At 38.9% G+C, this 18,851-nt stretch overlaps 1 protein-coding gene across 2 annotated transcripts in view; it reads left to right on the top strand.

The window, feature by feature from the left end:
• The window catches only part of RAB3C (RAB3C, member RAS oncogene family), a 293,830-nt gene that overhangs the window by 152,229 nt on the left and 122,750 nt on the right, over positions 1-18,851 (top strand). For both annotated transcript variants that reach the window (XM_017874235.1, XM_017874234.1), the window contains exon 3: positions 1,182-1,300. In XM_017874235.1, the coding sequence (XP_017729724.1) occupies positions 1,182-1,300 (119 nt within the window). The remainder of the gene's footprint in view (positions 1-1,181; positions 1,301-18,851) is intronic.

The raw sequence follows: 18,851 nt of genomic DNA on the forward strand, positions 1-18,851 counted from the left end.
AAACCCTCTGCACTTTAACTCCATCTTCCCACATTCTGGCTTTTTATTATTACAATTTACATATATTTATATTGCCTATCTCTTAACAGATTGTTGTAACTATTGTTGTTTTGATAGATTTGTCTTTTGGGCTTCATACTAGAGTTATGAGGGGATTGCTACCACAATTATAGAGTATTGTTGGTTTGTCTATGCCCTTAATTTTACCAGTGGGTTTAATACCTTCAAGTGTCTTCTTTTTGCATATTAATGGAATGTGTTTTCAAATTGAAGAATTCCCTTTAACATTTGTAAATGAGTGTGGTGGTGGTGACTTTTCTCAGTTTTTGTTTGCCTGAGAAAGACTTTATCTCCTTCATAGATAAAGGATATTTTTGCTGGATATAGTATTCTTGGATGGCAGGTTTTTTTCAGCACTTTGAAAATGCAGTCCCACTCTCTCCTGGCCTTTATGGTTTTCACTGAGAAACCTGTGGTCAGACAAATTGGAGCTCCTTTATATGTTATTTGCTTCTTTGTACTTGCTGCTTTTAGGATTCTCCATTTGTCCTTCACCTTTGAGAGTCTGGCTATTATATGCCTTGGGGTAGTCTTATTTGGGTCAAATCTGTTTGGTATTCCCTGACCTTACTACATCTGGTTATTTATCTCTTTCTCAAGCTTTGGAAAGTTTTCTCTTATTATTTCTTTAAATAAGTTTTCTATGCCTTGCTCCTGCTCAACTCTTTTGAACACCAATACTTTTTAGATTTGATCATTTGAAGTACAAATATAGAGTTTGGTAGAAGAAATAAGATGTAGTGTTTGATAAATCAGTAGTATGACTATAATTTACAATAATTGATTGTATGTTTTAAAGTAGCTAGGAGTGAATAATTTGAATGTTTCTGCATAAAGAAAAGACAAATATTTAAAGTGTTGTGTATCTTAATTATACTGATTTGATCTTTAAAAATTATGTAAATATATTAAATTATTACATGTACCCTGAAAATATCTACATCTATTATGTATCAGTAAAAAAATCATTTGAAAAATCATTAGGGGAAACAAGACTAAAAAAGCTATACACAATGAGTACACTTTAGACTCTATTGTGACTCTTTTCGGAATTATTAATCATTTCCCAAAAATGTATTGCCTTATTTCTGAGAGATTATCTTTTTTTTTTTATTCTTTAGGACACAGCAGGCCAGGAAAGATACAGGACTATCACCACAGCCTATTATCGTGGAGCCATGGGCTTCATTTTAATGTATGACATTACAAATGAAGAATCCTTCAATGCAGTACAAGATTGGTAAGTTAGAGCAAATACTCTATCTTATTGCTGATAATAATGGTTCTCTAGTCAACTCCTTCTTTCTCCCCAAAGCAGTCACCATACCGCAATGTAATATATGTGTTTACATTATACTACAATCCCACTTGTGCTTCATTTAAAAACAAATGCTGTTTATGCACAGAAGCATTATTTAGGGATTGATAATAAGTCATTCTGATGATTTTTCTGCAGTTTGTTCATTTCCAGTACTTTGCATTTTGTCATCATTGCTTCCATGGAAACTAGTGCATTGCTTTTGATTTTTTAAAATATAAATAATGAATAGTTTGGAAGTTTACTGATCTAAAATAGGGATCGAGAAACTATGGCTCATGGGCCAAATCTGGCCCACTGCTTGTTTAGTAAATCAACTTTTATTGGAATACACCCCCGTCATTGTTGTCTTTGACTGCCTTAACACCACCACAGCAGAGTTAAGTAGTTGCAACAGAAACCATATTGCTGGTAATGCCTAAAATATTTCCGATCTGGCCATTTATGAAAGATGTTTATGGACCCCTCATTTAAAAGATTTGTTAAACAGGTTATTCAAATTGAAAAATTTTGAAGGACTGAGATAAAGGATAAGATAAAACCAAAACCATTTCTGACTCACAGCTGCATCAAACTATCTGAAAATACTTCTGACCCTGATGAATGTTTACAGTGAGGGTTTATTCCTATGGCTACAGTATCCTGCATTCTGTCCCACCAGCACCTTGAGAGGAGACACTGAAAAGCCAAGGAGAAGGGTTATGAGCTCAAGCACAGGGCTAAAGAGGGCAGTTTTTCTGTGGAAAGAGCAAGAATCTAGGTAGGGCTTTGTATGACATTAGGAGGGAAATGGAGCTCCCAAAATGGAACGCCCACTGGTGATGACTAGGACTGACTGAAGAAATACCACACTGTAACTGTAAATATAATCACAGATTATCTTATGTAAGGAAAACTTTGACAATACGTAGGCAAAACAGAAGCATTCTTTTTTTGTTTGTTTTCTATGATAATATTATCCAAAATGTTTTTTACATATATATATCAGTTCAATGAGGGTCAGATGCTATTAAAAATATTTCCATTTGCTTTTTTTCCTATTTTAATTGTTCATCTAGGAAGACTTCTTATTTACACACACACACACACACACACACACACAGTTACAATGCAAGAAATAATACTATTGGCGATAGCAATTCAAGAGAGAAATACAGGGTTATAAATTAAAAAGACAAGTTTAAGATATATATGAAAAAATAATTATCTTCCACTGAGGAATACAGAAGAAAAGTTAAATAACTATTCTTTTAGTAAACTGAATATTGTAAAATGCCAGTTTTCTCAAATTAATTTATAAACTCAAGGCAATCTCAATTAAATACAGCAGATTTTGTACAAAATGATATGAAATAGAAAATCCAGAGAGAAGCACAAATCTATATGAGGATATAGTTTATGATAAAAGTAGCATTCAAGTTAGTGACAAAAAGGTTGGTTCAATTAAGAGTGTTATGATATCTAGTTAACTGTCACATATAGCCTGAAACACCTATTGCTATATAATATGGTAATTTTAACCTTGACTACTTTCTGTCTGAAAATGTTGAGATCCAGGAGTCCCAGGTCAGAAGTGCTCTTTTAAGTTTTTCAAAAGAGCAAGATCTTAAAAACAGGAAGCCTCTGCCCAAAAGTCCTGCCTCATCAATGCCTGCTGAATTAATTAAAACTTCCTCAGCCTGACTTTCAGACATACATATTGGTGCCGCTATATCTTCATGGCTTCATCTCTTACTATTCTAGAAGCAAACAAAACCATTCATTGTTTCTGGAGCCCAGCTTAAACTTTCCAACATTTGTGCTTCTTTTCTTCTATCCTTTTTTTCTCTGCTTTGCATGTCTCTTTCCTCAGTCTGCTACTCCATCTGCCCCAAGGCATATAGATTTGTCAAAAACCAACAAAAACCCCTTCTAGAAACAAACCCTTTTTTTCATCCAAAATTATGTGATCACTTGATTTATTAGGGTTTTTAAATTCATTCAACAAGCACTCATTGAGCACCTAACTCTTTGACAGCCAATCTGTCAGACATAGCATTTAGTACCTATGCCAGCATTTACTATCTCAGTTAATAGATCCACCATCACCCAGTTATCTGATGTAGAAATATGAGCACTGTCTTTTATTTCTTCCTCTTTTACGAATAGAATCTCATTGACCACCAAGTTCAGTCATTTTGACTTTCTAAATGCCTCTCCAATCTATTGCTCTTTTTTCTTCCTATTGCCAGTATCTTAATCCAAACCATTCATTTAGGAGTCTTTTATCTTATGTCCTTATCTCAAGTTCCACCCTCTCCAGGTCATCCATCTGATTGTCATCAGAACTACATAAGTGAACCTTAGTACATCTCAGGCATTAAAAATAAAACTTCCAGTAATATCTTATTATGTACAGTAGTGATTCTGAGAGCACATGTTAATCACCTGTAGAGCTTTGACAACATATACAAGCCCAGGCTCCACTCTGGATCTACTAAACCATATCTCCCATGAGATACATGGGCATATGAATTTTTCAAGGCTTCACAAGTGATTCTGAAGCTCATTTCTGGCTAAGACCATTGATTTATAATGAAATCCAAACTCGATAACATAGTGGACAGTGAAACCTCCAAGTATCTATTTCACTGACATCATCCCCTACCACTCTCTTCCATTTGCTCTATGTTTCATCTAAACAGAAATTTTCTGTTTACCTAAACTCCATTCTTTTACTACCTCTGTTTCTCTGCCTGAAATACTTTCTCTGTTATCTTTAAAAAGTCTATTTACTTTTCAAGGCTCTTTTACAAAGCTTTAAAAGGTATCTCTACCCCTTTTCCTACCCCCTTCCACCTTTATTCACAGCGGACAATACTAGCCACACCCTCATCTCTGCACCCACACTACCCTAGCACTTTCTGAAGATCACAGAAGACCTAGCAGACTCTGCTATTATTTCATTATATTTTCATTAATCATTTTTCCCATTATAGAATACAATATAATACAATATATACACTCTTATTTTTTCTCATTTCTTTATTGTGGTAAAATATAACGTAAAATTTACTGTCTTAACCATTTTTTCTATATATACTTCAGTAGTATTAAATACATTCAACCATCACCACCATCCATCTCCAGAATTCTTATCATCTTGCAAAACTTATATTTAAACAGTAACTCCACATCACTCTCTCCCTGCACCCCTCAGCAAACACCAACCTGCTTTCTGTCTCTGTGATTTTAACTACTTTAAGGAGCTCATATAAGTGGAATCATGCAGTATTTGTCTTTTAGTGACTGGCTTATTTTACTTAACATACGGTCCTCAAGTTTCATCCATATTGTAGCGTGGCAGAATGTCCTTCCATTTTATAATATTTTATTATATACAATAAAATATACATTATATGTATCATATATGTTTTATATATAATATACATACACATACACACAATATATGTTACGTAATGTACATTGTGTGTATGTACATATATACACACAAAATATTGTATTTTATATTTATATATTTATATTATATATATACACATGTACATATACTATATTAATCCCATATATATTTTGAATGGATGATCTAAAGTACTAAACAGAATTACATCCTGATTTCCCAGCAAAAAATATAGAAATTACTTCAAACTGACATAGCCAGGAATTAATGGTTCTATTCTTCCCCTCAACAATAGATTTAAGATTGTATGTGTATTGCCGCTATGGCACCAATTATATTTAACTTTTTGTTTTTCTTAAGTGTATACTTGTCTTAGGTTCCTACTAGATGATAAACTATTTGTAGGGAAAGACTATCTTATTTATCTGTATTTCCTGTTTGACAAATAACTAGCACAAAATGGATATTTTAAGAAATATTATTAATTTCAAAAGTAAAAAAAAAAACATCAGAAATCTTAAGAAATGTTTAAGTAATAAGAACAGAATTGTATAATAAAAGAAAAAAGCCCTTTGGGGAAAACCATTCCAGTGCAGCTACTAAAACTTGCTTTACATGTACAGTATAATTGGATGGTGGCTGTGGGTGAGGAAGCTTGCTGATATTCAGTGATGGCCTTCTACAACAAGAAATAAGGTATTCTGAAAGAAATAAGCGAGAAGAAACACATTCTTTAAATTACTGGTCTCCAAGTGCTGATCTTAAGTGTATTAAAAAATACAGAAAACGTATCTAGCAAAAGAAAATTAATTAAAGCTGAACTGCAGCTAAAGTTTCAGATACTCTTCCCAACAAAATGCACTTTGATTATTCAGAAAGAAATAAAAAGCTTGCTGACTGTGATTTCTCCAGAATCCTAAAACTATCTTACTATACAGAAAGAATTAAAGTTCCCTTTTTTTAAAAAAAACATTTTATTACACACAAATTCTGGTCTGTTAAGGAGAAGGCAAGTGTATTAATCTGTTTTCAAGCTGATAATAAAGACAGCCAAGACTGGGTAATTTATAAAGGAAAGAGATTTAATTGACTCACAGTTCCACATGGCCAGGGAAGCCTCAAAGTCATGGCAGAAGGAGAAGGAAGAGCAAAAACACATCTTACATGGCAGCAGGAAAGAGAGCACGTTCAGGGGAACTGCCCTTTATAAAACCGTCAGATCTTATGAGACTTACTATCACAAGAACAGCATGGGAAAAAACCTGCCCCATGATTCAGTTACCTCCCACCAGGTTCCTCCCATGACACCTGGGAATTATTACAATGCAAGGTGAGATTTGGGTGGAGACACAACCAAACCATATCAGCAAGCATGGAGATTTAGGGAGAGTAGCAAGCAGCAAGCTAACAGATTATTTTGAGGAAATGGAAGCTATCTCTTTTTTGAAAACACATTAGACTGTGCTTTGAATTTTCCAGTGGAATTTTATTTAAGGAGTTAAATTATCCTCTTTGGCCAAATTCCCCAGTTCTGTAAAATTAATACAAAATTAAGCTGACTGTGAGCCTATTTAGAATTTATTTAGAATCTATAAATTTTCAAAAAGAATGTGAGAAACTCAACACAAAAAAATGCATACACTGTGGTTAGTAAAATATGAGTAGAGAGTAACTCCCAAGAATCAGGATGATGGTTGTAGCTGTCATTCCCTTGAAACAGAGAAGAAAAAGCTTTATGTGCTAATAGGTTATTGGGACATATGGTGCCTGGAAGCAAGAGTGAGGAGAAAGGGAGCATCAGGGAAGAGAGAGAACAAACATGGAGGGGGTTGGGATTTGAAAACTGATGTCTACTTGGTAGCAAGTATAACTGACCATTGATCTCACAGGAACGCCTTCAGAGGTGCCTTATGAATAATGCATCTCAGGACAGACTATCTGGTAGAAGGAAGGAAGAACTGACCCATTAGCTCTTCTCTTCTATTGGTCCGATGTTCACTTCTGGGACTTTAACTCTTCCACACTTCCCAGTTACACATGTATGGGTGACTCATGGCTCAGTAGCAGGAGGGAAACTTCACTGTGGGAGGCAAGGGGTCTGTGGCATTGGCCTGAGATGAGCTGCTTTGGGCTGTGCCTGTGTCATAACATAGGTGATAGTCCAGAAGAGCCCTTGCAGAAGTGGTTAGCAGAAGGAATGAACAGTGGCCAAGAGCCCTTCAGACAGGTGAGTCTGGGAAGATCTGAGGGGCTGCATAAAAGGTGTCTTATAGAGAATTTCAAAGCTTATGAAAATCCAAAAGGGTCAAAACAGTTATTGTGCTTGAAATACAATTTGGTTATGAGATTGCTGTAAACCAAGGTAATAACCAAGGCCAAAAAATATTTTTTATATGTTTTATTTATTAAACATGATATATTATATAGATTTCATTAAAGGAAAGGAGAAAAAAAACATATCAATCTTACAGGGCAATAAGAAACTTCAAAAAAGTTTTGTTGAATTTGGATGGAAATGCTTTTATTTGGGGCACTTTGGGTTTATGTTAACAATAGCTTTTATAACTAGTACTAAAAAGGCTGTGAGACTTGTTTTTTTATGTCTTAAAGAAGACAGAATATTTGAGCACCTTCAGTGAAGGCCTCTGTGAGTGGCTGGGCAAATATAATCCAAGCACATAGAGTTCTTATGGTCTCAAATGATCCAAGAACTGAATGGTAACCACTCAAGGATATGAATGGATTACATACTACCTAGACTTTCTTCTCTTAAATGTCGCTTTTGTACTTTATGCCTTTGATAGGAGCTGGATAGGCAGTTTGATATGTAAAATTATGCTCTCTGAGGAAGACTTCAGGTGCTTATATTCCATCTAATATTTTGGAAACCAGATGCTGACCTTATATTAATATATTTGCTCAATTCTTTCTAGTTTCTGAGCTTCTTTCAGTCCCTTGAACTTCTCATACCTCTGCATCTCTCTTCCCCTGGGCTCTGCCTTTCATAACAAACCATATTCCTCCAACTTTCACCTAGATAAAGCTAATTTATTCTCATCATTCAGATTTTAGCTAGATTCTCATTTCTTCTGAGAAGCTTTTCTTAATCCCAGAGTAGTTTAGTCGCTTATGTAGTGATTTCTAGAGACAATACTACCTAGTATATCTTACAATGTCTTAAACTGCTTATTTGGTTATCTTTTTTCCTGCTGGATTCTAACTTCCTCGAAGATAAAGAGTCTCTTTATCTTCCCCACTTTTACATCCCTGTGCCTACTCTAGTGCCTGGCACTTAGTGGCTCCTCAATATTCATGGAATGAGTGAGTAAAACTACATAGAAAACAGACCTAGTGAGGTTATCTTAATTAATTGGAGTGTTTTATAAAAATCACAGGGATGTTAGATGGCTATAAACAATCATACTGGAAGCTGCAATGATGCTTATGATGTGCTTCAGACTTGTCCATGTAAAAATGTGTCATCATGGTCCTTAACTAGGCTAATTTGCCAGGTATCTATTTGTTTAAATCTGCAGTTTTGTTGTGGGAAGTCGGGGACCCCGAACGGGGGGACTGGCTGAAGCCATGGCAGAAGAACATAAATTGTGAAGATTTCATGGACATTTATTAGTTCTCCAAATTAATACTTTTGTAATTTCTACGCCTGTCTTTACTGCAGTCTCTGAACATAGATTGCAAAGACTTCATGGACACTTATCACCTCCCCAGTCAATACCCTTGTGATTTCCTATGCCTATCTTTAATCTCTTAATCCTGTCATCTTCGTAAGCCAAGGAGGATGTATGTCACCTCAGGACCCTGTGATGATCATGTTAACTGCACAAATTGTTTGTAGAGCATGTGTGTTTGAACAATATGAAACCTGGGCACCTTGAAAAAAGAATAGGATAACAGCAATGTTCAGGGAACAAGGGAGATAACTTTAAACTCTGACTGCCAGTGAACTGGGTGGAACAGAGCCATATTTCTCTTCTTTCAAAAACAAATAGGAGAAATATTGCTGAATTCTTTTTCTCAACAAAGAACATCCCTGAGAAAGAGAATGCGTTCCTGAGGGGAGGCCTCTAAAATGGCCACTTTAGGGACGGCTGTCTTTTACAGTCGTAGACAAAGGGATGAAATAAGCCCCGGTCTCCCGTAGCACTCCCAGGGTTATTAGGACGAGAAAATTCCCACCTAATAAATTTTGGTCAGACGGGTTGTCTGCTCTCAAACCCTGTCTCCTGATAAGATGTTATCAATGACAATGCATGCCTGAAACTTCATTAGCAATTTTAATTTCACCCCGTCCTGTGGTCCTGTGATCTCGCCCGGCCTCCATTTGCTTTGTGATATTTTATTACCCTGTGAAGCATGTGATCTCTGTGACCCACACCCTATTCGTACACTCTCTTCCCTTTTGAAAATCACTAATAAAATCTTGCTGGTTTTATGGCTCAGGGAACATCACAGAACCTGCTGACATGTGATGTCTACCCCGGACACCCAGCTTTAAAATTTCTCTTTTGTACTCTTTCCCTTTATTTCTCAGACTAGCTGACAATTAGGGAAATAGAAAAGAACCCATGTTGACTATCAGAGGTGGGGTTCCCCCAACATCTGGTGCCCATGTGGTTTTTCTTTTTTTCTAAGTGCATGTGGGAACCTGATTCCCTTTGGTAGGTGCGGAGAAACATCATCGGTTCGGTCCACAGAAATGTGTGTTTGACTCCCTGATGACTGGTGAGTAGTCTGTGTATGGTCCGGGTTAACTGTGGGTCACACGGACTCTAAAAATTATACTTATCTCTTATATATGAGACTCTGGTTGAAACAGGGAATGGTTCGAGTACCCATGGAAAATATGGTCACTCTATTCAGGGCAGTGGTAAAATTCTTTCCTTGGTTTCCTGAAAAAGGAACCTTAAATGTAGACCTGTTAAAACAGGGAAGGGTCCAAGTAACCATGGAAAATATGGTCACTCTATTCAGGGCGGTGGAAAAGTACTGCCCTGGGTTTCCTGAAAAAGGAACCTTATATGTAAAAGTACTGGATCATGTTGGTACAGCATTCTGGAAACTGGTCTCAACAGGGAATTTTGTTCTCGTCACTGTTTGGGATGATTGGGCCTTGGTATTTGCCGTCCTAATACCTCCTCAACCTTCTTCTCCCACACAGCCTTCATTATCTGATCAGCCTCTCCCTTCAGCTACTCCTCCCCCACCTAATGATGCTAAAAATTCAGTGTCTAACTCCGGTGACTTTGGCTTAACGTTACCCCCTACTTATCTTACTTCTTTTCACAAAGAACTGGTACTTGAAGCTCCCGGCCCGACTCACACAACCTGGGACCATATATATGCTAATTCTTCCATCTTCAAACCTTTGCAGCATTTGCCTCTGGGCATCACCTAATGGCTCCAGGACCAAACAGCCCCTCACCCTCCTGTCATTTCAGTTCCTCAGCCAGTCATTTTGCCATCCACTCAGCCTGCTTCTTTGTATCCTTCTTCACACATGAACGCCAGTAATCACCAGTATACTTGTGTTCCTTCTGCTCCCCCAATACCCCTTTCTCACACTCTCATTCCGGTCCGACCCCCTCACCCTCAGTTTCCCTTATCTATGCGTGCTTTTCCTGTCACTTCTATGCTGACTCCGTCTCAGATGCCTACTCTTGAAACTTCGATGCAACGCTTATTATGCCAAAACAAACAGGTGGATTAGACGAGTGGACGTATCCAGATGTGCTAGACCCACCTAACTTCCAAGGGGAACAAATGCATCGTTATGTATCTGTTAATCTCACCTTTTTAAAAGAATTTAAGGATGCTTGTACTCAGTATGGTCTTACTTCTCCTTATGTTAAAATGGTATTACAAACTTTTGGTACGGAGGTCACTTTACTTCCTTTAGACTGGGACCTTTTGGCAAAAACTGTTCTGACCCCATCTCAGCATTTACAGTTTCGTACTTGGTGGTCAGAAGAGGCTCATTTGCAGGCTCAACTAAATTGGACTAATGGCATTCTAGTTACTCAGGCTCAGCTCACAGGCTCTGATAGTTTCTCTGATACTTATGCCCAATTAAACTTTGATTCTCTTACCACAGAACAAGTAACAAAGGTGTGTATGAGAGCCTGGGATAAATTACGCACTCCAGGCCAAGCTCCTGTTTCTTTTACCATGGTTAAACAAGGTCACTCTGAATTATACCCTGATTTTTTAGCTAAATTACAAGATGCTGTTGAAAAATCTGTCTCTGATGAGCATGCTCAAGGTATTCTCCTTCGTATGTTAGCTTTTGAAAATGTGAACCATGAGTATAAAATGGCCATGTGTTCTGTCCAACGACAAAATTTACCTGATCACGAGGTGTTGCCTTCATATATTAAAGCTTGTGAAGGCATTGGATCAGACACCCACAAAGCTATTCTGTGGGCACGAGCCATGAAGGACACCAACCAAACTAGTCCCACTAATTCTTTTCTTGGAGCCTACTGTAATTGCGGTCAACTTGGTCATAATCGAAAAAATTGCACTGTTAAAAACTTAAAAGCAGCCAAGCCGGCTCAACAAACATGGCCAAATGCTGCTGCTACTGTTTGTCCACGTTGTTGCAAAAGTAAACTTTGGGCAAGTAATTGCTGCTCTAAGTATGATATAGATGGAAACCCCCTGCCACACACCAGGGAAATGGGGAGCGGGGCCAGTCCCAGGCCCCGACATCAAATGGGACACTTCAGATTTAGACCAACGTTGTGTTTCCACTTCAGGCAGTCCCAACGCAACCCCCAGCACAAACACACCTACAGCCAACCCAAATGGGTCCCAGCCTTTCCTTCTGTCTCAGTACAATGCTTGTCCACCTCCACTGTAGGGGGCAGGGTGATTGATCTCTGTAGTACTATTCCTCTGAATTTACTACCTAACTCTTTGCCTTTAATTGTCCTCACGGGGGTCACTGGCCCTTTACCTCAAGGTTCGGTGGGTCTGGTGTTAGGTAGGGCATCCACCTCTGCTAAAGGTATCATCATTCATACTGATCTCATTAATTCTGATTCCATTGATGAGATTAATCGTGTCTGCCAAGGTTCCTGTTTCCATTCTGGCAGGTGAGTCAATTGCTCAATTGCTTTTACTACCTAATGTCCTTTTAAACAAAGGAGATAAGACACGTGGCCCTGGGATGGGCTCCCACGGTGAAAAGGCCACTTATTGGATTAATGCAATTTCTAAACAATGGCCCACCTGTACCATACACATTCAAGGAAGAAAGTTTGAGGGCCTAGTAGATACTGGTGCTGATGTTTCTGTTATTTCCTCTAGTTTATGGCCTTCCTCCTGGCTTAAACATCCCGCTAACATGGGACTAGTAGGTGTTGGAAAAGCCGAGGAAGTTTGTGAGAGCACATTTATCTTGCCTTGCACTGGCCCTGATGGTCAAAAGGGTACAATTCAGTCCTATATCATGCCAATTCCCATTCATCTTTGGGATAGAGATTTACTGGCACAATGGGGGGTTGGAATTAATATTCCACATAACTCTTATAGTTCTCCCAGTCAGCATATGATAGAAAACATGGGGTTTGTTCCTGGGCTCAGTCTCAGTCCAAAGCATGAAGGGATTACTAAACCCCTCCCAGTTACTATAAAATAAAACAGGGCAGGTTTAGGTTATCCTTTTTAGTGACAGCCACTGCCACGCCTCCTGATCCTATCCATTTACAATGGAAATCTGACACAGCCGTTTGGATTCAGCAGTGACTGCTCTCTAAAGAAAAACTGGAGGCTTTAACTCACTTGGCTTCTGAACAGTTACAACTTAGAAATGTGGAACCTTCTCTTTCCCCCTGGAATTCTCCTGTGTTTCTAGTAAAAAAGAAAGGCAAGTGGTGGATGGTAACCAATTTAAGAGCCATTAATGCTGTAATTAAACCTATGGGGGCCATTCAACCTGGCATGTCTGCCCATGCTTTAATACCTAAAAATTGGCCTCTCATAGTTATTGATCTTAAAGATTGTTTTTTATATTGCTTTACATAAATCGGATTGCGAAAAATTTGCTTTTACTGTCCCGTCTATCAATAATCAGGAGCCTGCAGCTCGTTATCAATGGAAAGGACTTCCTCGGGGAAAGCTGAATAGCCCAACAATCTGCCAGCTTTATGTTGGGCAAGTACTTTCACCAGTTCGAGCCCAATTTCCCCAGGCCTATATTCTTCATTATATTGATGATACTTTAATTGTTGCCCCCACTGATAAAGAATTAATTGACTGTTATCAAACTTTGAGCCACCGTTTTACAGAGGCTAGATTACACATCGCTCGGGATAAAATTCAACAGGCCACTCCTGTTCAATATTTAGAAATGGTGGTCGATGAACAACGTATTCAACCTCAAAAAGTTCAAATTAGGAGAGATTCTTTGAAAACTTTAAATGACTTCCAAAAACTTTGGGGTAACACTAATTATTTAAGACCTACTTTAGGTATTCCGACCTATGCACTGTCTAACTTATTTTCTACTCTGTGGGGGAGATTCTGATCTCCGCAGTCCCAGGACTTTGACCCCTGAGGCTTTATTAGAACTGGAATTCATAGAGGAAAGAAACCAGACCGCCCAGTTACCTAGAGTACAGCCATTTCAGACTTTTCAGCTTCTGGTTTTCGCTTCATTACACTCCCCTACTGGACTAATGATTTAGTGGAGTTGTTTTTTTCGTCATTCCGTGTCAAAAACTTTGTCTGTTTATCTGGACCAAATAGCCATATTAATTGGACAGGCTCAGTGTAGAATACTTCAAATTTCTGGATTTGATCCGAATTTATTTGTAGTTTCTTTAAATCGGCTCAAAGTTCAAACTGCCTGTCAACATTCCGTAGTGTGACAAATTCGCTTGGCTGATTTCATTGGCATTATTGACAATCATTATCCAAAGAACAAATTGTTTAATTTTATAAAAATGACTTCTTGGGTGGTCCCTCAATTGACCAAAGATCAGCCCATTCCTGAGGCCGTTACAGTGTTCACTGATGACTCCAGTAATGGCAATGCTGGTTATGTGGGTCCTACAGACAAGCTTATTTCTACCTCTTATACTTCTGCTCAAAAGGCAGAGTTAATTGCTGTGATTACTGCCTTACAGGATTTCCTCAAACCTTTAAATATTGTCTCTGATTCTGCTTATGTTGTACATGCCACTAAAAATATAGAAACTGCTACTAGCAAACATATTGATAATTCTGAATTGGCTTCATTATTTTCAAGGTGACAACAGGCGGTTCGCCAATGTAGACACCCTTTCTGTATTACACATATTAGATCTCGTACCACTTTACCAGGACCCATGTCTGCTGGTAACCATAAAGTCGACTGTTTGGTCTCTTTTACAACCCAAGAAGCTCAGGAGTTCCATAATCCCACTCATGTCAATGCTGCTGGATTAAAAGGTAAATTTGCCCTTACCTGGAAACAGGCTAAGCTTATTGTTCACAGCTGCCCTCAGTGTCAGGTCTTTGTACTTCCAAATCAGGAAGTACAAAGCGTTAATCCCAGAGGCCTAGCTCCTAATGCTTTATGGCAAATGGATGTGACTCATGTTAGCTCCTTTGGCAGACTGTCATATGTACATGTTTCTGCAGATACCTTCTCAGGTTTTATCTGGGCTACTTGCCAAACAGGGGAAGGCACGGCCCATGTTAAAAAACATCTGTATTCTTGCTTTGCAGTTATGGGGCTTCCATATCAAATAAAGACAGACAATGCCCGTGGATATGTTAGTAAGACTTTTGATTTATTTATGCAACAGTGGGGAATTTCCCATATTACTGGAATCCCTTACAGTCCTCAGGGACAGGCTGTGGTGGAACAGGTCAATTGCATGTTAAAACTCAATTGTCCAAATAGTCTGAACAATGAAAACGTGATTTAACTACCCCTTACTCCCAATTACATTTGGCATTGTTTACTTTAAATTTTTTTAATGTTCCTAAAGAGAATGATTTAACTGCAACCAAATGCCATTATACAGGCAAAAAATTCTCCCCAAACGAAGGCAAGCCAGTGTTATGGAAAAACTCCCAAACCGATACCTGGGAACCTGGCACAATTATAACGTGGGGAAGAGGATATGCTTGTGTTTCACCAGGAGATCATCAATCCCCTGTCTGGGTGCCCACCAGGAGACTCAAGCTTTGGGTAAATACTGACAACGAAAACTACAGGGAAAAGATGTCGGTGTCAGAGACTGCCCTCAGATGTGGTGAGATCTGTGCCAACTCCTCAGAAGCACGCACCCCAAATCACAATGGGTGTGATTCATTCCTCTCTAATGGCAATGGAGACCCATCTAACTAATCCCACTTCTTTTTCTTCTTACAAACCTAAAATCTCACCATTTCTATTAGCCTAAAATAACATCCCTCTGTTCTCTTCCTCCTTCGGCACTCAATCTCGCTTACACTAGGTTTTATTTAATGATTCTCCTCCTTATACTTTCTGCCTCACCAGTTTCCTCTCACATTGATTTAACTGCTACACAAAATTATTCTTATTGGACTTATGTGCCTTTTCCTCCACTTATTCAACCTCTCACCTGGATGGATGCTCCTGCGGAAATCTGCACTAACAATAGTGTATGGATTCCTGGAGCTACAGATGACGGTTGCCCTGCTCAACAGGAGAAGAAGGCACTGTGTTTAATGTTACCATGGGTTATAAATACCCGCCTCTGTGCCTTGGACATGTACCTGGTTGTATCCATCTAGAAACTCAAGTCTGGGCTGCTTATCTTCCGGATAGATCCGCTACAGAGGAACCGAACATTTGATCTCTGGCCTCTCCCTTTCTCCTTTAAAACAAATGAAAGGGGGAAGAGTGAATATACTTTCAATATAAACCTGCAGGAAAACCACACCCTAAAAATTTTGAGGGCCCATCTAAAACTTTAATTTGGGAAGATTGTGTTAACTCACATGCAGTAATATTAAAAAATGACTCATATTGTTTAATAATAGACTGGACACCAAAGGCTATTTAAAAAACAGTTGCTCCTCTGGCGGAAAGGAATGCCTGGAGGCTACTTATTTTATTTCTTATCTGGAGAACGAGAATCATCATTCTACTTTGCATAGGAGGTTCAGCTCATTCTTTCCCTTAAAATGGGAAGATAAAGGCATTACCCCCCACCCCCCGAGGCCTCTTATGATACTCCCCATTCTGAGCCCGGAACACCCCGAACTTTGGAAATTGGCTATTGCCATGTCTGGACTGTGCGTATGGGAAGGGGAAACTATTCTGTCTGTTGTCCCTGCTACAGAGCCTGGCACTTAGTGGCTGCTCAATATTCATGGAATGAGTGAGTAAAACTACATGGAAAACGCAGACCTAGTGAGGTTATCTTAATTAATTGGGGTGTTTTATAAAAATCACAGGGATGTTAGATGGCTATAAACAATCACACTGGAAGCTGCAATGATGCTTACGACGTGCTTCAGACTTGTCCAAGTGGTAAAAATGTGTGTCATCATGGTCCTTAACTAGGCTAATTTGCCAGATATCTGTTTGCTTAAATCTGCAATTTGTTAAGGAGCATAGAGTTGTAGAGGCAAAGGCAGCAATCTAGTGGCTCCATGGTTTTGGGAAAATAAAGGCTACTTCTTTTTTAAAAATGCAGTATTCTGTGTCTGGATCCCCCAGCAGGGTTTGATTTAAGAAATAAATTAATGAATGATTTATTAGAGAGATAGGTCCTAAATAGGCTTAAGTAAGTATAGAAATACCAGGTCACCACTGAAAACTTCACTTCCTTCTAAGTGAAAGTATAGAAATACCAGGTCACTGCCGAAACTTCACGTCCTTTCTCAAATGGGTTGTGACCAGAGAGTTTACTGGGTTTCAGTTAGAATGTGACCTCCAGTACACGGCCAGGCTCTTTCTAGCACTGTGACTAAGGGTCTGTACCTACTGCAGTGCATTTGAACTTGACTTAAAATCTTCTCCATCCCCAATTTTACTATCTTTCTGTTCTAAGTATGGCATGGCCACAGGCTGCTGTATTTCCTGTAGAAGAATATCATTGGCTTATCTCACCCTCTCTTATTTATTTACATTCTGCTTTTTATGATACAATGAAGAACTATAAATATAGAGGTTTTTTAAGAGCAGGAAATCTGGTAAGCAGATTGATATTTTTTAAAAAATCAGAGACTGAGGATAAAAGTTTAACACTCTCTTCCTATCAGTTTTAAATAATTCATTTCTGTGACATTCAGCACATTGCAGATGTGCTGAAACTGGAATGCAATTTCACCTTCAAATGTTCTCTTCTGCAGTTTTTTCTTTTTCTTTCCCCTCCAAAGCTATACAGTGGGGTTAAATTAAGGTGACTTCATGTTAAATATGAAAGTTAGCCTGCTAATAGCAACTAAGATGTGAGGAGCAATTGCTAAGCCTCTGTTCTGAGCTTTCTAATCTGGCTCAAGACTCCTATCAACTAAAAGGTCAGTTCTGTGTCACAGCTCAGAGGGGGCAGTGGTGGGAGGAGAGCACAGAATTCTGCCTCCAGACTCTCACCACCACCCTACACCAGACCGCAGGAATGTTTCTCCCAGGATGTTAATGATACATTTGTTGTTGCTGGTCGGACCCAACCATAAAACGTTATTTTTGTGCAGATAACCCAACTTAAACTCAAATTTATATTTAGAAGATAGAGGGTTCCTAATCCTCAGCCCCTTCAAAAACAAAAACTCGAAACACCCTGTTTCCTCCATTGCCTTTGCATCTCAATAAATGACATCTCCATCTTTCTGGCTTATCAGGCTAAAAGCTTTGGAGTTAATCTTAACTCCTCATTTTCTCAGACTGCACACCCAGTTCTTTAAAAAATACTGTTATATCTTGGGTCTGATTTCAAAACACAGTCTATTCCCATTTTCCATGGCAGTTATGTCCTATGAAGTTGCCACAGACCCTGAATTAGCAAATACTGAATTATTGTCCCAGAAGGGAATTACAGGGCTGTTGTCCTGCAAGCCTGCATCACATTTCGCCAACTAATTAATACGTGACTATGTTTGGTCTGAGTTTCTACAGAAATATACCTTATTTAATATATACAGTTGATTCATTCACATTGAACTCAGGACCAACTGTTCTCTGACTCATGCCCAAAAGGTGCTTGTCTAACCCATGTTTATTCTATGCGAGGCCCATCACAGTTTTCTTGTGCTCAGGAACAGCAGACAGCACTTCAGCACTCTACTTGAGGACTATTTAAAACAGCAAAGTCACCTACAACGAGCACAAAAAAATACGAAAAGCATGGCACTAAATACACTGTGAAAGGGCACTGGTTTACAGTGTGAACAGGGCCTTGTTCAGCCTTACTTGGGAACATGTGTGTCAGACAATTCAGATTTCTCACTGCTCTGAGCATATCTGCAGCTATCCATGAAAGCATCACGGGTGTTGATTTTGAGGTTACAAATCAATTTTAGCAAGCAGGTGAATTTGCAAATTTGGAATTTGTGAGTAATGAGGCAAACTGCAGAATTATAATTCCCACCATTTTTCACCACGTCTACTGCATATTAGTTTGCTAGGGTTGTTGTAGCAAAACACCACAAACTGGGTAGACTCAACAGCAGAAATATATTATCTCACAGTTCTGAAGGCTAGAAGTTGCCAAAGTGTCCACAAGATTGATTCTTTCTGAGGGCTTTGAGGGAAAATCTGTTCCGGGACTCTCTTCTAGCTTCTGGTAGCCTCAAGCAGTCCCTGCCTGTAGAGTGCATTCTCCTTTTGTCTTTGAGGGAGGATAAGTAGGATTAGGACGCCCTACTGACTTGCCCCCTTGGGAAGCCCGGTGGGCCCCTTTCCCAACAGGCTCCACACCTCTTTCCCAACAGGCTCCACACCTCTTGCACCCTCGTGCCTCAGCACCTAACTCTTTTGCAAGGTAAGCAGTCCTAGAGGATCCCAGCAAACTGCCAGATTGTTACACATTGCTAATACCCAGTACAGAAAAGGAAACGAGAGCCCCTTATTCCTGATATAACTTTCCCAATCTC

Source organism: Rhinopithecus bieti, unplaced genomic scaffold, assembly GCF_001698545.2.
Source record: "Rhinopithecus bieti isolate Rb0 unplaced genomic scaffold, ASM169854v2 scaffold_6513, whole genome shotgun sequence".
Classification (NCBI taxonomy): domain Eukaryota; kingdom Metazoa; phylum Chordata; class Mammalia; order Primates; family Cercopithecidae; genus Rhinopithecus; species Rhinopithecus bieti.